The sequence below is a fragment of the Chaetura pelagica genome, unplaced genomic scaffold (genome assembly GCF_000747805.2).
Source record: "Chaetura pelagica isolate M959 unplaced genomic scaffold, ChaPel_1.0 scaffold330, whole genome shotgun sequence".
Classification (NCBI taxonomy): domain Eukaryota; kingdom Metazoa; phylum Chordata; class Aves; order Apodiformes; family Apodidae; genus Chaetura; species Chaetura pelagica.
The window spans coordinates 1,304-24,324 of NW_009951918.1; the positions used below are offsets into that span (position 1 = coordinate 1,304).

The 23,021-nt window shown below is 36.2% G+C and overlaps 1 protein-coding gene across 1 annotated transcript in view; it reads right to left on the reverse strand.

The window, feature by feature from the left end:
• Positions 1-2,575: 2,575 nt before the first annotated feature.
• VPS13A (vacuolar protein sorting 13 homolog A (S. cerevisiae)) overlaps positions 2,576-23,021 on the reverse strand; it is a 141,316-nt gene continuing 120,870 nt past the window's right edge. Inside the window, 12 exon segments of the mRNA XM_009994968.1 lie at positions 2,576-2,626; positions 4,903-4,977; positions 5,316-5,439; positions 6,095-6,180; positions 15,946-16,060; positions 17,069-17,192; positions 17,446-17,491; positions 17,841-18,004; positions 18,106-18,181; positions 18,643-18,756; positions 22,772-22,853; positions 22,968-23,021. The exon segment at positions 22,968-23,021 is cut by the window's right edge and continues 34 nt beyond it. Coding sequence (XP_009993270.1) covers positions 2,576-2,626; positions 4,903-4,977; positions 5,316-5,439; positions 6,095-6,180; positions 15,946-16,060; positions 17,069-17,192; positions 17,446-17,491; positions 17,841-18,004; positions 18,106-18,181; positions 18,643-18,756; positions 22,772-22,853; positions 22,968-23,021 — 1,111 coding nt within the window.

Genomic DNA, 23,021 nt, shown 5'->3' on the forward strand with positions numbered 1-23,021 from the left:
ATGTTCTCTCATGCGTCAGTAAGAACCATGGTACATTTTTAAACACAACAGTGGGCAGACCTAAATGCCTACAATTTTTATTGAGATCCCCTTGCCTAATAGTACATACCTTTTTAATACAAACTGGTATCTCTATTCTGCCTTCTTGTTGGAAAAAAAAGAACTCGTATTGCAATAAGGACTGAGACGCAGCAGAAGAAGCCACCTCAACCAACTTGCAGTAATCCAGAAAACTACACAATGGCCTAAGACCGAATACCTTCCTCCTCACCCCAGGCTGATGTGTAGTTCAAACAGACAGAACCAGTGTGTGCCAAAAAGGCAAAATTCACCCATGACTGTATGGAGGAAGTGTAAGGGAAAAACAAATATTTAAAAAACCAACAACACAGAAAAAAACCCAAACAAAACCCGAAGAAGATATAACTTACTGACTAGGAAAATGAAACGAGAGGTCAGGGAAAGGTCCCATGTTGGCTTTCGAACACTTTAAGTGGTTTTCTTCTTGTGTTAAGGCTTGTAGGTAGCACAAAAGATCAGGATACTTGACAGGAGAAATGCAAGGTTGGGGGGACTATTAGGTTTTTCCAGAACGTGAGCTTAACATGCACATTTTAAAGAAATCCTTCAACATGAATGGTTCAATTGCTCAAATCTTACTGAAGAGCCAGCTGAGAGCTGAGAATCAGGAGTTAGTTGGCAAAATTAATGTAAAAATTGATTGATTAATTAATGTAAGAAAGTTAACAACTGGACAAAACATTAATTGAATTGGAGGCTCTGTTGGAATAGGGTAAATTGAAAAGCTACACAAATGGGAATGTACAAGGACTTGCAGGAGGAACTTAAAAGTGAAAGTTTCAGCAGATACTCAGTAAATACTGGGGACAAAAAGAGAAGACAACACAGTAATCAAGGTCAAGATGAGGCTATTCATTGAATTATCATGCTTAAAATGAAAAGGGATAGATGAATAACAAAGTACAGATACAGAATAGTTCGCACTGCACTATGATAACACTACTTCTCGGAGGCAAAGTATCCTATTAGTTTGGCATTATTATAACCTGAGTTAACACTCTTGGCATGTGCTTGGTGTACAAACAAGCGGAGTAACACAGTCATTTTCACAGAATTCTCTTATAATCTTGATTCAGTGTACAATTTATGGGAAAAATTGCAAGTTCACATATATTTCGTAACACACTAAATGGTTACTCAATACTAAAGGCAAGACTTCTGGTAAGTTAAAGAACTGCAACTGTAAGTTAGCATGCTAGTCATTTTACGTTTTACAAGAATGCAACAATTTGGGTATCTAAAGCACCACCAGCAATGTCAGAATTGTATCCTGTAGCTATAAATATTCCACAGAATTTTTCTGAAAGAATATTTTGGCAGCAGACACTGACAATAGGTACTAGCTATTCTGGAGACTGAGATATGTGAATTTATGGAAACCTCCATCAAACACTGTGCTGCTTCCTGTTCTTGTTGCATCAACTGAAGTCAACAGCTATTCAAACAATACTATGACTACTGCAGGAAAGAAATAAGTAGAATCACACACATTCAAGCTCTCTCTGTTGTGCTACCTCGATACAGAAGAAAAAAATGTTTCCTTGGGTAAGAAAAGTTGATGAAAGCAACAGTGAAAACTTATCTTTATTATTTAATATAAATTTGACTTTATTAGTCACTTGCTTAGCACACCACACTGTGTAATCCAAGGCTTAGTTTTTTTGGTTTGCAACAGTGCACTTATAACCCCATAAACTCCTTCTTGGATTGCAAGACTGTTAACTTTTATTTCAAATAATATGCTTTAATTAATACTTTTCAGTGCAGAGATACATTATCCCCATTGTAGATTTCTGTAAACTGTTATATCTTCTGTGAATATTGACAGAGGTGCTGCAGTGTTTCCTTGAGTACAATATAAAAAAAGTCTACACTAAAAGTGATTCTGTATTGTAAATTCATTGCAGCCTGGTCCATCCATTTACAAAAAGAAATTAACATAGTTAACTAAGCAGCAACTCCTGTAACCATCTAAATCAGACTTCTCTGGTCAGAAGCCTAGTTTTCAGAATTTGAGTTGTAAGACTTATGTTTATTAAGTTAACATTCCCTTCATAAATAAATCTGAATTTCAACAGTCTCAAGTCATATGAAAACTAAGACAGAAACTACATATTGATTTTCAGAATTTGATCTGAGTATTATCATAAGAAATCCAGAGTTCAGTTTCAATATCAAATGTAATGGTAAAACAAATTCCTTTTACACAGTATTTTAAAAAAAATGAAATCTGCAATTCTTACATTAAAAAAAAAACAACAAAGCAAGCCAAAACTTGGCAGAATTTTTTTCATTAGTAGGTATTTCTTTTAATTTTTATTAATGTCATGTATTATTGTGATGTAGCCATAGGCTGTTGTGACCATAATGAACTATTTCATTAATCTTCCTCCCCTCCTGTTTTTACTTTTGTTGCTGATATTCAAATAGTTCTGCTTTTTAAAGAGACATTAAAAAGCCCACTGTTCTTCGTATCTTGGTGCTTCTCCATTAATCACAATTTTGGCTGACTCTCTCTAACTTCTTCCAGTTTAGAAAGGATCCACTGTATAAAGGAAAAGGAAAAAATAAAAAAGTTTCCTTGGTAATAACTACACAAATCAGCTGAAAATTAGATTGAGTTGACCAGAAACTTCCTTATCTCCTTTCTTCCTAACCTGAGTTTTAATACAGTGCTCAAAATTCCATTCTAAATTACAAACCTTTGATTTTCTCATGAAAATGGAGGCATGTAAATACCAATATCTGACAGTGAGTATCACAGCTAATTAAACTGGCTAGGCTGATTTTTCAGTTTCCTGGTCTGTATTTCACTGAAAAATATTTAAAAAAATAAATTACATCAGAATTTCACCCACATCATTATTAATGCTCTACATTAATCTACAACTCTAGACAAACCACAGATGACAGTAGAGGAGCAAGGATAACAAAAGACAGAAGACTAGCCTGCAGCAATGTGATAATACAGTTATTTATAAAGAAGCTTTCTTTAAACATATTTGGGTTCTTTCCAAACACATTTCCTCAGTATGAAAAATAAATTAGTTTTCCATGATTTAAAAAAAAATAAACAAAACAGCGGAGGTGGGTCTGGGGGGAGGGACAACACCAGACAGTGGCATGAAAATCTAGGCTAGGAGATGGAAGTTGTACAAAAGAATTGCCATGGGAAAAACTTCCAAGAGAGATGAGTGGATTGGTTCATATTGGATTCTGTCACTGGCTCTGGGCCTGTAGGATCCCATCCTCCCCACCACAAACTCACACCCTCCTTCTCCCTATCTCACAGAAATCAAAGCTTCTATTCACCAGGATGGTTAAGGCTTGAAAGAAGAATGGGCTGTTTAAGAAAGTCGTATTCACATCAGAATAGTGCACCTCACAGATCGAACAGCCTTGTAGTAGTGTCCACTAGACTGACACAGCGCTCACAAGGCGCTGTCGCTGAAATGACCTCATACTCTTCACTATATAGGATGCAAGTTTAACTTTCACTGCTCCTAAAGCACTTCCCACAGTGTCATCTCTCCACATACACAAGCACATGTCACATTTGCAGAAGTGAGGTGCGGGCCTGGAAGTGACTCTCAAAGACTTATTTTCTGTGGGATAACCTCTAAGGCCCTGATGGCAATTTTAGAATTAATCTTATGTATTCTTTTTCTAAGATAGAATCATATTCTTTATCAAGCCTGCCTGACTGTAACCTTTCCCCTCACATCCACATTTCGGTTGCTTTTGTGAGGTTCATGGGTCTTCCAGGAAAATACACAACATAGACCACACAACTTTTTTAACTTCCCTTTCCTTGCTTAAGAGTTAGGGTATGCATATTATGATGCGCTAATTTGATTTTCAGAATTGTTCCTGATTTAGCTGGGGAACAGATGGGATTCCCTTCCCACAGAGACTGCTGGACCTCAACACTGCTCCTGCCCCACCACAGCCAAAAGGAAAATAAAAGAAGAGCTCAGTATCTCCAAAAAGTACAGACAAGTCAAATTCAGTACGGATCCCTCAAATCCCTCAACAGTATTGGTAATGCTTTTTGAGGTGAGAGTCAAATGGTATCACTCAGCTGTAGTTAGAAACTACCCTCATGAAGATGGAATCAACTTAAACTGAGGAGAAGATAAAAAAGAAACTTAAACTTGTGAGAGAAAACAACTTGAGCATACTGTTTTAAAGCATGATCCCAGGGTACCATATCCTACTGGTATGAATATATATACAAGACTAACTTATTGTCTGTGAAAGTAATTAGCTATGCTGAAAGAAATAAGGCAGAACTTTGCAATCTGGCTACGTCACAGTTCTGGCGGCAAACCTGAACTACTTCTTCTCTCTGTTGTAGTCAAAACTAGAGATGTCAAAATGAATAAATCAGAATATGTATACAGTAACAGTAAAATTTCATATATGAAATAAAATATTTGTGCTTCTGTTGGGAATTTTCTTCATTCCTCAACCAAAACTGTATTTTAAGGAACAGAGGGCTGACACCCCTCACCTCCAGAATAAAAGGAGTAATTTACAAATATTGTTTGTTCTCTTAAAACATACTATTTTAATTAACATTCTTAATTTTTAAATTTTGAGCAGTGCTGTTAAATCAGCCACTTGACAGTCATCGTTCCAAAATTTATGTAAGTTTGGCATTGGGATTGAATTTTTAAACTCTAGTATTGAATAGATTGTTACCATTTCCATCTATGTAACAGCTGTGTGGAAATACTGGATTTTAAATCAACATGGCTTCTGTCACACTTTTAAACTTAGCATAGCAAATGGTAGTAGTATTTTGACTTTTGACTTTACCTTAGCATCCTCTGGACTTCTGAAGTTAATAATTTTTCCAAATTCTTTGGCATGGAACACAGACTTAACTCGTTCCTAAAAAAAAATAAAAATACAGGAGTATTCAAGTAATTCAAATTTGAAGTAAGTTTCTCCAAAATTTAAGAGTAAGAAGGTATTTACCATTAAGGCAGTCACACGTACCCATTACATTAATTTGAGTATATTCACATCACATGCACACACCCTGAGAAACTTTATGAAAGCCCAGCCAGAAGCTAGTTATCTGAATTTGCCCATGGCAAATTACAACTCCTTTCTCTGAGTGCATCTCAACTAGAAAAGATATCAAGAATTCCAAGGAGAAAGATCAGAAATTCATTTTTATAAGCAGTAACACAAAAAGGAAATGAAACATGACTAGGTGAATGTACCTTGGCTTCAATGCGTAATCTTCTGCCATCAACAATGAATGGTTCTTTGGTAAACTCATCATACGTGTATTGCCACTCACATGTCAGCTGTCCAAATGTCCCTTTTGTCACAAACAACACACCACTAGGCACGAGAAAGTAAAATTTGTAATTTGAAAATTAATGCAAAAATACTTTAAAGTTACCAAGTTACCCTAGCTCTAGAGAACTCATTCCTTGTTCCCAAATTGTTCTAACCTAATGATACATGACTATACAGCATACTTCACAAAAGATGGATTTTTTAACCTTTTCCTAGCTTATGCTTCATCACAAAACCATACCACTACTTCCAGCTGTATTTCTACAAAAAGTTGTACAGATTTTTTTTAGAAGGAAGCCCGATACTCCACTGTTAGACATTATTTACTTTTTATTATTTTTTTTCCTTCAATATGCTAACTTGTAAGTGAAACCCCTTGTTCCATCTATTTCACCCCAACCAGATCTTTATAACAAATCTTTGTCAGCTGAAAAAATCTTAAAAACAACATTCCGTTTCTCTCCCTAAATAGATAAATTACTAAGACACTTAAAATAACAATCTTGTGCTAAACAACGCTGCTGTTGAACAAGATTCACAGTATAATAAACGTATCTTCCCCATTATTTTATCTACTTAGATGATGACAGATATGTCAAAGCACAGTTACTGACCAACAATTATCAAGGCATGCATATGTTGATGACAGCTTATTATTCACACTAAGTACTTATTATTCACAGTCAAAACTGTTTACCTTTTTGTTACCATTAACAGATCTGTACTGTTTACCATGGCATGTGCAATATATCTGAGTTTTGCAAATCTTCCATTTTCAATTTTCTAAAAGAGATAAAAAGTTTCATAGCTTTGAATATGCTAGTATAAATTAACGTACTAATTTTCTGCTTAAAATGTAGATATCCTCCCAGAAGTAAAAATTATAATTAAGCACATGGTACACACTTTGAAAAAGAAGGCTACTTTCATGGAGTCAGAATATAAATAACAGATCCGTGACAGCCAATGTTCACAATTATGTGTATTTAGTTGCTTCTCATGCAGCCATGCAATTAAAAATCAACCCTAACCAACACCTGCAAGGAAAAACTGTCTCAAAAAATTTCAGGACTGTTTTCTACACTTTTGGAATACATGCTGAACTTCTGCTGATTACCACAGTTCTGAAACAGTGCAAGAAATACAGATTCATTTCCTAATCCATGTCAAGTCACCTCCAAAACACTGGAGAAATAACTGGGAATAAATCTGTATGTAACTGTATATACAGGAATCCTCTATCATGGAGACCGTATCACTTGATAATGCACTTGAGGTAATGCTTGGATAAAAGTGTCTCTATTCTTTTGTTTCCCCTGAAATAACGTAAATATTTTCCTACAATTGCCATCAATATTGTAGCAGAGTATTTTTAATGGGCAATTAATTTTAAATATTGATGACAGCAGATGAATAATTTTTTGAAAACAGAGGCTCGGTAACTTTAAAATGACTTGGCAACCACTGGATTTCTGAATTTCTGAGTACTAAGTGATAAAATTAATGATTGCATTAAGATTGCTACATTAGGATTGCTGGGAATACCAACATGACTGCTTGCATACTTCCCATTTGTCACAAATTGGAAGTAAAAATAGGTTAGTATAGAACAGTATGATTCATTAAACTATTAACTACAAAAATACTGCTTCAGATATGTATGCCAATACTTAAAAATATGTAGGTTAGTTCTCAATCCAGTTAAAATAACAAAACCACTCAATTAGTAGTCACCAATACAGTAAAATGATAAAGATATTTAATTAGGTGTCCCCTACAACTTCAGGTTCGGCTGCATGGGTAATTCCACTTGCCCAAACGGATTTTTTTTTATTTTGTGTTCCCTCAAAGAACTGCAGTGACTAAAATGCAAGAATATTTGAGTAACCGGTTCCCAACAGAGAACTTTCCAGAAAGCTCTCAGAAAATTCAGATTACTTCTTCCTCCCCAACTCTATTGGGCTACAAAATCACAGCTGTTGATTATGCACCTACTTACATAAGTCACTACCTGAATTTATTTCTGCAAGAGCTAGATCAGGGGCAGGATGAATACAGTGATGAGAATGACATAAAAAATTATAAACCAGTAGGTTGGAAAATTATTAATTATTTTTTTTTTGAAACTCCTTATTCCAGGTTTGTCTAGGGTTGCCATACCTCTGACTTGAGTCTCTCCCTGCTTCTCATATTTAGGTTCAAGCTCCTGCTTCACAACTAACAAAAAGAAAATCCTCTCTTCAGGTAGCCTCTACCAACATTTCAGCAAATGACATGCTGGATGGTTAGAAGACAGAGGAAGCTGTATGGACAGACAACATGGATAGGGTACCTGACCCAGACACCAGGTTACTGGTCTAGTTTTATGACCTGATGGACTTTCAGTGTTAGTGGCCTAGCAAGAAAGACAGGAGGATAAGCCTGACAGGAACTTACAGAAATGATGTGGGTGTAAAGAGCGAGGGTTATTCAGTAGAGGGAGCAAAGACACAAACTGGCATTTAATCCACAAGACTCTGTGACAAGGGCAGCAATTTTTCTTACTGACCCATCACTTAATAAATAATGCAACTTATGACCAGCAGCTGTCTTCTATCAGAACGAAAGGGGAGAAACATTTAACAATATAGCCTTATCAGTAAGGAGAGGATTTCTGGTCTTTATGCTGCACCAAAGAAAGTAACTTTCTCATGCTTTGCATAGCTTTTAGACAAGACTCTCGATCCCAATGTTAATCGCCTTAAGTGGGATTTAAGAGAGTAGGGTTACCTCTTCCTGTCTTTTCATTAGTTTGCTAGTTAATTTGCAACAAGTTCTGTCATCCCACTGTAATTTACTCAGTTTACTGATAATGAATTAAGATTTATTAAAATAATTACAGAAATACAGTACTTAAGTATCACACAGGTTGCAATTCTAAACAAAAGCTATTTAAATGTCTGCCAAATTCCATGGAAAGTATTTCATTCTACTAAGATTCACAAACAAGTGATTTTCTCAGCATAAAAATATTGTTAGCCTGTGGTATACACTGAGCCAATTACTCCTCATTGTTAGCTATAGGTAAAAAAGATCATGAACTCAAGTTATCTGTGTTCTATAGCTCTGCAGACAAAATGGAAAAATAAAGGGCAGGAAAACACCGTACAGTCCTTCTGCACAGATAACACTTTTATCTATGCTAACGCTGAGCAGCAACTACTTCAAATTATCATAGAGGGATACACCTATTTGTTGCCAATAATTCTTGTAGCAAGAACACTACCATGCTCTGCTACCAAAGTCCCTTATACAACTCAAATATAAAACACATAATGCATAACTATGGTTTTTAAAATCTTACAGTGTTTAGCTCCTAATTGTTTGGAGAAAGACAGCAACTTGAACCACTGGTTGGTGATGCAAAACTGTGAAATTCAACAGTGATCAATCATTGTTCAATATTAGTTTCATCACTGGAAGAAAACTAATTTTTAAAGCACAACTTCTGTATTTCAAATTTTAAAAAGATTTACTAACCTGATTACTTTAGTGCATGCTGTATTTCATTGACTAAACATGTAAATTGAATTCATCTATTGAAAAAGACTCTCCAGAAACTGTAAAATTTGATTTATCCAAACATAAATCCCCTCCTTTGCATCTCATCCTTACCCATAGTACAAACTTTTAGATGTTGCTGAAATAATCTAACAGAGATGAATATGCAAATATGTTCAGAGTTTTAAAAGTGGCATCTCTGCATTTGGATAGATTCCTAATCACACCACATACTCCTAATTTTTTGAGAAGAAAGCCTACAGGCCTTTGACGAATCAATGTGACAGAGAACATTGCAAGTAGTGGAGACAAATTTAAGATCTATGATCCTTCTGGTTATAGTTCTCAAAAATACTAGTAGTATGTGTGATACAGAGGTCATAATGTTTCTTGAACTCGTCTCAACTCAAATGACATGTAAAAAAATACTGTAAAGAGCATTACTACTTAAAAAGTGGTAATAAATCTGCTAGTCTTCTCTCTTAATGTTCAAATTAACTTTAATTTTTTCAACTGGATTTTAGATTTTCCATGTTTTTCCTTATGAATTGATTACTGCCCAAATGCTTGAGTTGTGAAGGTAATTCACTGTTGTTGCTAGAAACACCAATATTGAATGTATCTTTCAGCACAAGTCACAATTCAAAAGTTGAAGTCTGCTCCTTTCAGCTAGCTAACCTGGTGTAACTACATACCAAATCTTCCCCACAGAAGCATTTAATAATTCTAAGCAATACCTGAATCACTTGTTAATGATTGAATGTGTGTAGAAAACAAAAAGAGGGAAAATTGCTAAATAAAGAAAAAATAAATGTGGAAAACATTCATTTTCTCCCATGCAAAACTCTCTCCTAATCCATTATTAGTATGAACTAACATTTATCCTTTATTGCCTGCTCCCTCACTCCAGCTAACCTAATGTGCAGTGTTATTCTACAAAAAGAAAAGCTTTTGTTCATGATGTATTAGTGCCTGAATTCTAAACTCCATCCAGTCATAGTGAACAGCAACTTTGAAATCAACACGGCTTTGTTCAAATTAACAGAAAACTGGTCATGTTTAACATTGCAACTGAAGGTCACAGTCTGCAGGACAGCAACAATCAGGACAGCAGTTTTCTTTCAGAACAAGTATTTTCTACTTCACAAAAGAAATATAATTTGCATATGCTGACTGGCAGAAGGATCTTGGCCAAGTTTTTACCTGATTACCTAGATAACTCATTTGACAAGCTGAATGGAGAAAACCTACTGCTCTACACTTTCATGACGATGATGACCACATCTTGGTGGTCTCTGCATTTCCTGCCAATACATCCAAAGTTCTTTCATTTGTTGCATCTAGAGTGATGACTGTATCAGCAGGGAAATGGAAAAGTATTTCAATTTTCTCTGTTCTCTGTCAGCAAAGTTGTCCTAAGAAACATCTAGTTTTTACTTGTTTTTTCCACCACATATGAACATTTATGCTTCAATCACAAACAAGCTAAAATGAAACTGAGTCACACAAATATCTAAGTTCTTCTGAAACAGTTGGCGTTAGCTTGTCTAAGCAAGCTTCCTGTAAATGTATCACAGAATCAGAGAATCTTAGGAGTTGGAAGGGACCTCGAAAGATCATCTAGTCCAACCCCCCTGCCAGAGCAGGGTCATCTAGAGCACATCACACAGGAACGTGTCCAGGCGGGTTTTGAATGTCTCCAGAGGAGTGTGTTCTATTTGGGGATGAACATTGGCTAAGTAATAATATTCAAATATATTTAAGTGGAATGGATCCTGCTTTTTCTTTTAATCTAGACAAAACAAGCTTTCCACAGGAGGTTGGATATTGACAGCTGTGGCTCAATTAAGAGAGCAGCAAACTAGGTGGGCAGGCATGAATGGATGACTAGTAAGAGTCTGGGCAATGCTGAATAAAAATGAAGTTACAGAGAACTTTGGAAAGAAGGTCTCCCTATAATTTTATTAAGTGAAACCTGAATTTCAGAGTATGGCTGTTCAGATTATGGTATGTTTTGATTCGAACTCAAGCCAAAGAGGGGCAAGGGAAGGAGAGATGGGAGGACTATGACACAATTTGGCCGTTCAAATGCAATTCACTAGTAGCAAAGTGGGGAAAGTAATTGTGCAGCCATTAAACTGAAGAAAACTGAAAGACAAAAAGGGCCATTTGAAAAGATGGTCTGTAAACTTTATGTCCCTCAAGAAAATAATCTCTAAATTGTTTGGGGTTTTTTTTTGTATTTTTTGTGCCTTAAGGAGCAGCAGTTTCAGCAACTTAGCTACTATAATTTTCATAGGTTTTGATTCCATGACTTGGAGAGAAATTAAATCCTAGTATCTCAGCTGATAAAATTTTTTGTTATAATAAATCCTAAAAATTTCTTTTCCCAATGTATTTTCAGAGAAAGCTAGACTCAAGATAGAAATAAAATAAATAAACTTGTACAAAATCAATACATTTTTTTATTAACATGAAAACTTAAAAAATAGAACTATATTCCATGCAAGAGTCAAAATACTCTAACATACACAATTCTATTTGCCGATTATACTGGCAAATTTTGTTTTGGGTTTGGTTTTTTTTTGCTGGTTTCATTTTTTTGTTGTTGTTACTGATTTGGGGTTTTGGTTTGTTTTTTTTATTTTATTTTAATTATCATTTTACAGCTTTTCAATCTACCAACCAAAGAAAGAGTTCTTTTTAGTTATATTGTACTGGGCCTTGAATTAGTGATACCTGGCCTAGAAGTACTATCATTCATGATAAATTTTAATTCCATGTTCTGTAATGATTCGTGGAATTCTAAGTTTAAAAACTTCAGTAAATTTGACAGAAGAAGTGTATTATTTCTAAAAATGAAATTTTTTTTGCAGGGATGCCCTCTCAAAAAAATGATTACACTTCTTTATAAAGCTGTTTTAGAATGAGAAAAAAATACGCTTTGTTGCAAGATTCATATGTATTGTCTTGTAAGATAGGTAATTACAAAAGAAAAAAAAAACTATAGGATAAAAGAAGAAATTGTACTAACAAGCCAAAAAGAAAAAAGAAAATGTCAAGTAATACGTTCAAAGTTCCAAAAGCCCAGTATCATAAAATGCAGCAGTAACCTTTCCATAAAGTTGTATCTAACAACTTCCTTGGCTTTTAGGCATGATGTGTCGTTTTTCAGGATTGAAGGTGACAATTTCCTACATTCTTCAAAGAAATACTTGAGATCTGTTTATATCTGAAATATTCAAAAGTCCTTCCCACAATACTTCAGGCTGCAATACAGTCTTCCATCTGCTTCTGCAAGACACTCTTCTGAGATTACCATCTTGCAGAAAAAGCAGCAATGCATGACCTGTAGCAATCTTAAGCACTAATAGTTCTAGCAAAAACGAGCTCTTATGTGGAGTTTGTCCCCTCTTTTACCTGGGAGATGACAGGCATTTATCCCTTGGCTCATTGCCCAAGAGATGAGGCAGTACAGCAGCTTTTGGAGGCACAGACCAGAATAAGCAGACTCACAGACTTTCATGGTTCTTCCCTCAGAATTTTGAAAATTGGAAGACAATAGGCAGTGAAGGATACTGCATCACCTTTGGTAAATATGCAAAGATTTCAGAACCTCTTATTGCTTCTGAGTAATTCTAATTCTCCAGATGTTGGCAGAAGAGTAATTTCTAACTACAGTACTATTGATACACAAAAACCAATTGCAAGACATATTTAAAATGCAACACAAAAATCAAAATTTATCAACAAAACACACACACAAAAGAAATAATTAATACAGAATAAAACTTTTTTTTAAGAAATAAGTCACTTCCAAAGCTATACGGTAGAATTTACAACACAGAATTATAGTGGCTCAGTGCTGCTTTTTTCCCCAAGTCTAGGTAAATAAAAAAATACGTAATTTTGCATGTTAAGTATGTTTTACTATACAGGGCCTTGTAAAACTACTGGTATTTTATCCAGATGTCTGTGATTTTCATAAGAATGGACATGTAGTTTAGTTCTGGGATGGATTTTAAACTTTTTGTTGTTATGAAAACAAAAATACTGATTTAAGAACCAATTTATGATCACAGTCAAAAATAACTACATAAACTGTTATTCATACAACTAAGGATTCCCAAGGATACACAAGATAAGTACTTAAAATTATGGTAAAACAAATTATAAATTAAAAATTTAAGGTTTATGTTAAATGCACCTTTCAAAATATATGTATTCTATCTTTTAAATACTTGTATAGGCCATTTAGTGTTTTTACATAATCCAGCTCCAGAAAACAAATCTAGTTTCAGGAAACATGACAAACAATGTTGGAACAGAACAGATGAATCCATTTTAGATATACTTTGCAAGTGTTTATTGTTAAAAAGAAAATCAGACAAAACACTTTTGAAATACGAAATAAATAAAATAGTCAAACAGTAATTCAACACCAATAATGACTGTACAACTCAGTAAAGTTTTACTAAACACATTTAAAAGCATTCAATCTGGCAAATTATATATAAAACCTGTCAAGCACTTCTATAAATGCAAAAAACATTAGATATACTCAACAGAATCATATCTGAAAATATACCCTAAGTCATGATATTACTATTTCTTCATATTGTTCAATACTGCTCTCAGCTATTGCCCAGTTTGATCTGTAAGACTATTTTTATTATTTTCTTTGTTCTTTTGTCTAGCACTCATCATCATGCAGTTTATTTCCCCGCATTTTTTTTTTTGCACAATTTTAAAAACAAGAATTTTCTATCAGACAACCCCAGTTTCTCAGTGGGAATTATAGCAGCAACTTTACTACTTAAAGCTCAAAAGAAAGTGACAAGGCCATGTATATGTTACAGTCCGTATTATCCTAACTCATTATCATCATCATCACTACTACTGTGAGTCTTAGTCCATTCCCTGTAGGCCTGTCTTTTCTGAAAGCATGGTAAGAGAAGAAAAGAGCAGAAATATTAGTTTAGAAATGTTAGTTTTTCTGGAAAATTTGTTAATTAAAGCAAAATAAAACCCCAGGACACAAATTCTGAAGTGACATCCTAATTTAGGACACAGTATAAGCACATGAAATCACCTATATTCTATTTCCTTTAATCAGCATATACAATCACTATATCACCAAAATAATTTTTATTCCAATGTAATTCAGTAATTCATTGAAAATGCTAGAACCCAGTGACTGCAGTGGAGTCAGTATACAGACCTGTATTCATAGAAAATAATACCAAAGGGGAGAACACTCTTTTTTTCCCCATAAGAAAATATGCTATTCTAACTGTTTTAGGTAGGGCACATGCAATACAATGAGTCTCATGCAAAACAAAGAAATATCTCAAGATTCAGAAACATTAAGAAATAAAAACCTTAGTATACCTGAAAGTAAAATAAGATTGAGACATTGAATTTGTCTGAAGGAAATAATTATTTTCTGATCTAACTGTCTACAGGGAGAATTACAATCCTGTCTGGAGCTTTCATAACCTTTCTTCAGCAGTTCTACCTCAGAAACATCAAGTGAAAAACAATAAGAAACATGAAATTTTTCAACTGTAGTTACTTTCCAGCACTGGCTGTCATCACAAAATGTGACAGGCACTACACAAGGCAATGCCTTCATGCTTTTACAAGCTAGATAATAGAAGATGGTGATACTGTAGTCAACCACACAACAGAGAAAAATCAGAATGATATATTACATCACAGATTTTTTTTTAAGGTTTTTCAGAGAAAACCTAAAATGCAAATATGTAACAGATTAACAACCAAAGCAATACAAAGCCATCAGAGAAGTCTGCACATTACAGCCAACTGCAGACTTGCTAGTTTTAGTGGTACGCTTTAAAAGCAAAATGGAAATGGTTTGCATTTAATTCTCAAACAAAAAAAGAGGAGAAAAATTAGCAGTAAGTTTATGCCATTCATCAGTAGCCTTCTAAGTATGCTTTAGTTAAGGCAATACTATTTATAACACTACTTTTAAATTGGAAAGGACAGGCTAAAGCTAGCTCATTAAAAGAATGGCAGAGGCAGACTAGTTATTATCAAAGAACTTTTAGCAGAGATCTATGGGAAACACTGATGAGATGGCCCACATAGGACAATCCTCTTCTACCAGAAAACAAAAGGGACACTAATGAAATGCAAAAGAAACAGAAACAACCAGATTGGAACTCAATATGAAACGAAAAGTTGTGGAAATCCTCAAAATAGTCTAAAAATCGTCTTCAAAGATTACTTCATTTTTATCTTTTTCTCCAAAATGGTTGCTTCAGTATGACTTCTGCAACATTTCCCTGGCACACACACTGAATTCTTCAATGCATATTCAAAAGATTCTGTATACATGCATGCATGCGATCACTAATTATTACTTCATTTCTTATGTTTTAGTATTTTTTAAATGCAGAAAAAATAGAAACTTTGTGAGCTGCATAACAGCTGAAATAATTTCCACTTTGAGGTCCGAGTCAAATTTGCTTAAATGGCAGCTGAATTACTTAAGAATAACTGCTGCTCAGCGTGTTCTTCACACAAACAGTATTCCACTTCAAAATTGTTTACTTTCTTTCAATGGCTGCAGTATGACAAAATTGAGATTAAAAAGATACTGTAAAAGAATTTTCAAAAAATTATAAAATTTACTGAATATATTTTGTGTTTATCATCACTGTTTATAAAAATAAAAATTAAAGGCATAAATCTTTTTAATTACACATATACATATTTTTCTTTTTTCAAAATGCTTTGTATATTGCACAAACCTCCACTGACATTCTGGTATAAATTATGGTGTCTTTCTCAGAAGTTCTATCATGGAAACTAAATCATTGAAGTGTCCATAAGTATAAAAAATTAAATGAAATTTCTTCACTACAGAGTTACTTGGTAAGGAGTGGTAGGGCACTTAAGAAATGGGAAAACCTGCAAAATACTTATTTCAATGTATGATGAGTTTAAGTCTTATGTTAAACTATCTTTCATTTTCTTCACCTGTAGCATTTGACTTCCAGTTCCATCTCTTAATCTGTAAGGTCTAATAACTCCATCTTCACCAAAGAAGCGAGGTGGGCGCAGGCTTATCACATCTTCTGATGAATCTGCAACTCTGACAATCAAGCACCAAAATTAAGGTAATCAGCTATAGTACTTAGCAAAGGCTCTACATTAGTTTAAATGCAAATTAAATTCAAGTACTAGTACAGCAACTATTGTTGTCTATACATGTACCTTTGCATATGAATAGAGCATTGAGTATAAACATTAAGAGATTTTACTCAGAAATCTATTTCAGAGAATAATTACTAGAAAACTAGATGGCACAAGGCAGCACACGCCTGCAATACTTAGTCTTAGTATTGTACTTCAAAACTCCTAAATTAAAAACATCTGTGCCATACAGATCTGCTCTGTTGTTTTTCTTTCATTTCTGTGCTACAGAACTTAAAAGTAGAGAGCAAGAGAGACTAGCAAACTTATGGCAACAAAAGTGGTCCAGCTCACTAAGAACACGGTCAATAAACAGCTGTATTCAGAAACAGCTTCTAAATGCTCCCTCAAAACTCTTTCAACTACTGCTTTATATGCTACAGTGTGAGATAACCTCCAGCAATGGGTTTACTGAATTGAGAATATCACAGTATTCAACATGCAGCCCTAACAGAGTTCTCAAGTCTGAACAACCAGGATAGATCCCAGCATGACCTGGTAATCTTGGAACGAACCCCATATAGTAGCAATAATCTAAAAAGGTAACTTTTGCTGCAGCTGAGAAGTCCTCTTTTCCTGTGTGCTTGGGGCAAAAGGAAAAAAATAAATAAATAAATCAGTGATCGAAGGAAGTCTGACTGCTGTGGCTTTTAAATTAGTCTATTTGGTAATACCAGAAATAACCGAGATTCAATGCTGTGTTTTTCACATGCAATTAACTGTGTATTTTTTAAAGAACCACCTATTTATAAGTAATATGAATAAGATTTTTTTCCTAGCTCATCTCTACTAATGGGAACGTTGAGAGATCCACAAACACTGATGCAGAATGATACAAAGACACAATGTACTGCTACTACTGTAGTCTGTTACATGCCATGTCATTCCTCATACTTTTTTTACTTACTTTTTAATACCCTGAAATGTGCTGCTTGCCATGTCAATGATTCCTCCAGTAGGCCTAGCTACTGCTCCCACTAAGCCTTTTCCAACACCTTTGAAAAAACCAGCTGCTCCTTCTTTCTGAGCTCCTAGAAGGATTAAGTGCATGCAGAAAATCATTATAGAACACTGATTTTTTTCTTACAATCCTATCAAACTTAGTTACCATTTAATTACTACATACCCTTCTCCATACAAAGTTCATGTAAACAACATTTAAACTGAAAGTCAACAGGAATATAAAATATTGATAAAAGTTTTGTAACTCAGATCTCAGATTTATAATGTCTCATCAAATATCAAGACAACAAACAGTTAATGCATCAGAAAACCTGAACTTACCTCTTATTGGTTTTGTAACTATTCCTGTTATGCCACTAACAAAACCCTACCAAGAGAAAAACAAAACACAAAAGAAATTACTAATATGCTTTCAGATTTGATTTCTCATTTTTTTAATTCTTCTTATTACTTCATTAGTGAGCAGCCTCAAAGAATGTCTGTTGGAGTATTCTAAAATCCACTACAAGTTAATATAACTAGAGGCATCTGCACCACAGTTCCCACCTTCTCTTTTACCCTTGCATATTTTTCTTTTACAATATTGTTCCATTGTGGCCATATATTTGCAAACCAGAACTAAACAGTAACAACCTGCTGGTGGCTAGGATAGCCTCTGCATCTGTTACTCTTGCCTATATACAATTAATTTTTTATATTTTTTTTTTCCTCCTTACAGAAACCAATCCTTTTCCACCACGTGAGAGACCCTCTCTCAGACCGGTGGGCTGTCTATTCATGGCTTCTCTCCTTTTCTGCTGGTAATCCTCATCCATAGTTATTGCAGCTACTCCTTTTGCCATAGCACCAGTGATTCTCGATGCAGCACCAGCTAGTCCACCTATTGTAAAATAATTCAAAGTAAAATGTCAATGCAATTTACAAATACTTACTTGTATGGCTTACTAAGAAGTATACTACCGTGGTAGCACTGAAACTTACCAACAGCTCCCACCACTAGTGCTTTAACTCCTAGTGCCATTCCTTCTATAAATTCTTCAGGACCCTGGATCGCCCCCTAAGAAAAAAAAAGGATGCATTTCTGTTTAGCTGCAAACAGTTATCTATTACGTATTTTTAAATCTTATGTTTTCAATTAAATTAATATATAATAAAGAGAACAGGAAGGCAAGACTAAGCGATAAAATGTGAAAACACCTTCACAAAAGAGCTGTGAAAGATTATTTTAGAATACCAATTCATTCCCTGAAGTCTGCTTCTTTTAAGGAAAATGGGGAAGAAAAAACTTATTTTAAAATAAGAACCATAAGGATCAGACTTTCCTGAATTAAACTAAATAGACTACTCTCTCCTTTCAATCTCATTTGAGTTTTGCAGTAATTTTTCCTGGCACTTCAAATTTGCAAGTCTAAATCTAAATTTAAACCCAAAAAAGGTCTTAATGCATCCATTTTTTCAATAATATTAGTATCCATCTACTTCTGTAACAGTTCATAAGAAGGCAGCAGAGAATTTTACCTGGTAAGGTTCATAGAAGAATGCTTCTACTCCTTCAGACAAGCCTCTTATGAATCCAAACGGATTACCCAAGACATCAAGGCCAAGAATTAGAACATACATCTGTTTAATGGCCTAAAATAAAAATAGTTATAAAGAAAAATATTTCAGATATTACACTAAATCAAAGGCAAAGTATAGTAAACCTAGATTAAAACATGAAAGTACCATGAGATTAATACAAAAACCTCATTAAAAAAAAAAAAAAAAAGTAGAAGTATTTTGAATAAAAAGGATCTTATGGTGAGGAAATCATATTAAGCCAATCAAACAGACATTACATATTACATGCATTTCACAAATAACTGACATGAATGTTCTTGAGATTTTACAAAGCAAGCACAGTACCTAGATTTCTCTCATACTACAGGATGTAATTTGGCTTGTTTGTATATGCTCAGAAAATGTTACTGTTTGTAACTGCAAAACACTGAAACTACATCTATATGAAGCACAGTTTCATTTAAAAAAAAAAAAAAAGTTGAGCATCTTCTAGGATATTTCACATTTTTTCTCTGGAAAAAGGAAGGATCAGAGAACAACAGATACATCATTCCCCAATTAAAACCCTGTATACTTTTTTTCTACTTTAAAGATGGATAGAGCATTAAATTAATCTAGAATCATAGAACAGTTTAGGTTGGAAGGTACCTTAAAGATCATCAGGTTCCAACCTCCCTGCCATGAGCAGGGACACCTCACACTAGATCAGATTGCTCAGAGCCTCATCCTACCTTGCCTTACACACTTTCAGAGATGGGGCATCCACAACCTCCCTGGGCAACCTGTTCTAGTGTCTCACCACTTCCTCATCTCCCCACTTCTAGTTTAAAGCACTTCCTCCTCATTCTGTCACTACAAGCCCTTGTAAAAAGTTGCTCCTCAGCTTTCCTGTAGGCCCCTTCAGATACTGGAAGGCCACTCAAAGGTCTCCTCAGTGCTCTCTCTTCTTCAGGATGAACAATGACGATTTGCTTAGCCTGTCTTTGTAGAAGAGGCTCCAGCCCTCACTCCAACAGCTTCACGTACCTTCTTGTGTTGCAGACTCCAGAACTGGACACAGTTCTCCTTGTGGGGTTTCATTACAGCAGAGCAGAGGGGGAGAATCACCCCCTTTGTCCTGCTGGCCATGCCTCTTTTGATGTAGCCCTGGACACAGTTGGCTTTCTGGGCTGAAAGGGCACATTGTTGGCTTGTGTTGATCCTCTCATCAATCAACACCCCTACGTACTTTTTTCCTCAAGGCTGTTCTCAATGCACCGCTTCCCTCCAGCTTGTCCACAGCACCACACAGCTTGGTGGCATTTGCAAGCCTGCTGAGGGTGCACTCAATTGCCACCATCCATGTCACTGACAAAGATGTTAAGCAGCACCAGTCCCAGAACACATTTCAGAGGAATGCCATTTCTAAGTGGTCTCCATTTGGATATGAAGCCATTGGCTGCAACTCTGAATGCAACCATGCAGCTAATTCCTTATCCACCAAGTGATCCATCCATCAAGTCCATTGCTCCAATTTAGATACAAGGATGTCATGAGGGAGAGCATCATAAGCTTTGCAGAAGTTCAGACAGATGGCAGCAGTTGTTCTTCCTTTATCCACCAACACTGCAACCCCAACACAGAAGGCCGCCAGACTTGTCAGGCATGACTTATCCCTAGTGAAGCCACGTTGGCTGTCAGCAACCACCTCTTTATATTCCATGTGCCTCAGCAGAGCCTTCAGGAGGATCTGCTCGATGATCTAGCAAGACACAGAGGTGAGACTGACTGGCCTGTAATTCCCTGGGTCTTCTTTTTCCCCTTTCAGAAAATGGGGGTTATGTTTCCCCTTTTCCAGTCAGTGGGAACTTCACAAGACTGCCACAATTACTCAAATATGATGGAAAGTAGCTTTGCAACTTCATCCACCAGTTCCCTCGGGACCTGTAGACGTATCTTATTAGGTCCCATGGACTTGTACACTTTCAGGTTCTTTAGAGGGTCTCAGACCTACTCTTTGCCTACCATGGGTGGTTCTTCATTCTCCCAGTCTCTGCCTTTGGCTTTGTGACTTCGGTGGTGTAGATTGAGCATTTGCTAGCGCTACCTGGGCTTTAGCTTTCCTAACCTGACCCCTGCCTACTCAGACAGTTTCTCTGTACTCCTCCCAGGCTACCTGTCCTTGCTTTCACCTTCTGTAGGCTTCCCTTTTACATATGAGTTTGTCCAGGAGATCCTTGTTCATCCACACAGGTCTCCTGGTGGTTTTGCCTGACTTCCTCTTTGTTGTGACACATTGCTCCTAAGCTTGTAGGAGGTGATCCTTGAATACTGACCAGGTTTCTCAGGCTCCTTTTTTCCTCCAGAGCTTTATCCCATGGTACTCTATGAAGGAGGGCCCTGAAAAGGTCGAAGTCTGCTCTCCTGAAGTCCAAGGTAAACATGCTTGCTGTGCATCCTCCTCACTGCCCTAAGAACCTTGAACCCCACAATCTCATAGTCATTGCAGCCAAAGTTGACCTTGAGCTTCACATTCCCCAACAACCCCTTGTTGGTGAGAACAAGGTCCAACACAGCCCTTGTTGGCTGCTCTATCACTTGGAGGAGAAAGTTATGGCCTACACACTCCAGGAACCTCCTAAATTCCTTATGCCTTGCTGTGTTGTCCCTCCAACATATATTGGAGTGGTTGAAGACCCCCTTAAGGACCAGGGCTTGTGAATGTGAGACTCCTCCTATCTGTCTATAAAGGCCCTCATCCACTCAGTCTTCCTGGTCAGGTGGCCTGTAGCAGACTCCCACTTTAATGTCCCCTGCTCTTCTTTAATCCTGATCTGTAAGTTCTTGGTCAGCTCCTCATTCATCCCCAGGCAGATCTCCATGGACTCCAGCTGGCCATTGACATAAAGGGTGACTCTCCCTCCTCATCTCCCTTGCCTGTCCTTCCTAAAGTGCCCATATCCTTCCATTCTAACATCCCAACATATCTTCATGATACCAGCAAGATCACAGCCCTGCAGGTACATGTATATCTCTAACTCCTCTTGTTTATTCCCCATGCTGTGTGCATCTCCTTAGAGGCATTTAAGTTGGACCCCTGATGAAGCTGCAGTACTGGATGGAATTCCCTTGAGGTATCTCTTCAGTACTTCTCTGTCAGCTCCTACTACCTCAGGAGCCCCTTACTCGTCTCTGTAACATGTTAGGTGTGCTGCAGTGAACCCAGCACATCTCAGAGTGAGGGCCCTCATTAGCACCCTGTCCTTCTAACTTTGGCATGTCATTCCACAGCCATCACAGGCAAGCCTGGTGTTATCCCCCTCCCTGCTCAAGTTCATTTTAAAGCTCTGTGAGTCCTGCAAGCTCCTGAGCAAAGACACACTTTCCTCTTTGGGAAAGGTGAATCCCATCCAAAGCCAGCAAGCCTGGTGCTGTGGAGGCCACCCCACAGAGCCATGTATTAATAGACTGGATGTGCCTGTTTCTTCCAATTTCACTGCCTGCAACTGGAAGGAGAGAAGAAAAAATAACCTCTGTCCCAGCTTCCCTCACCAGCTGTCCCAAGGCCCTAAAGTCTCCTTTGACTATCCTTGAAATAAGCATTCCACCCAAATGGAATATCAGGATAGGTAATAGTCTAAGGGCCACTGGGGTTCTTGTCCAAATAATCCCTTATGATTAATGACGGATAGATAGAAAAGGACTAATTCTTCCACAGAAAAGCATGTCTGAAGGATTCTCTCCACTGGATGACAGAACCTGAATAGTACATAAAGGCCAAACAGTGATTATAATCCATATACCATTAATGTCTAAGCCAATTCTGCTCTATCAGAGCTGCATTATTTTTGCTTCCCCTATGTATTCCAGCAAATTGCTTTGTTATCCATGCCACCCTTCCTCTAGTCATAATTTGGAAACAGTATTTGCCCTCAAAATAAAGGCAATACAATGCAACCAATTAGTAGTTGTTCTTTATGTGTTTATGTTTTTAACCTTTGTACAAGTACACACAGCTGAAAGTAATTTTATTTTCATAAAACCAAAACACACAGTTGCACTTTGAAAATACTAATTTACTGAAATAATGAAATTTACTTATTCTAACCTGTTTTGAATAATGTCTTAAAACTGCTGATTGGAGTTGCTGTGTAGTACAGAAGTGATAGTTGAGTTCAAAGAATGCCAATCTAGAAGAAAAAAAAAAAGAAACGAAAAAAACTAAGTCCTTATTGCACACAGCAAAATAAAATCTAAAATACATAATATTGGTTTAATCTTTAAAATATTATTTTTTAACCTACTTAAAGACAATATCTTGTACATCTGTGAGGGTGGCCCCTATACTCTTCAGCAGG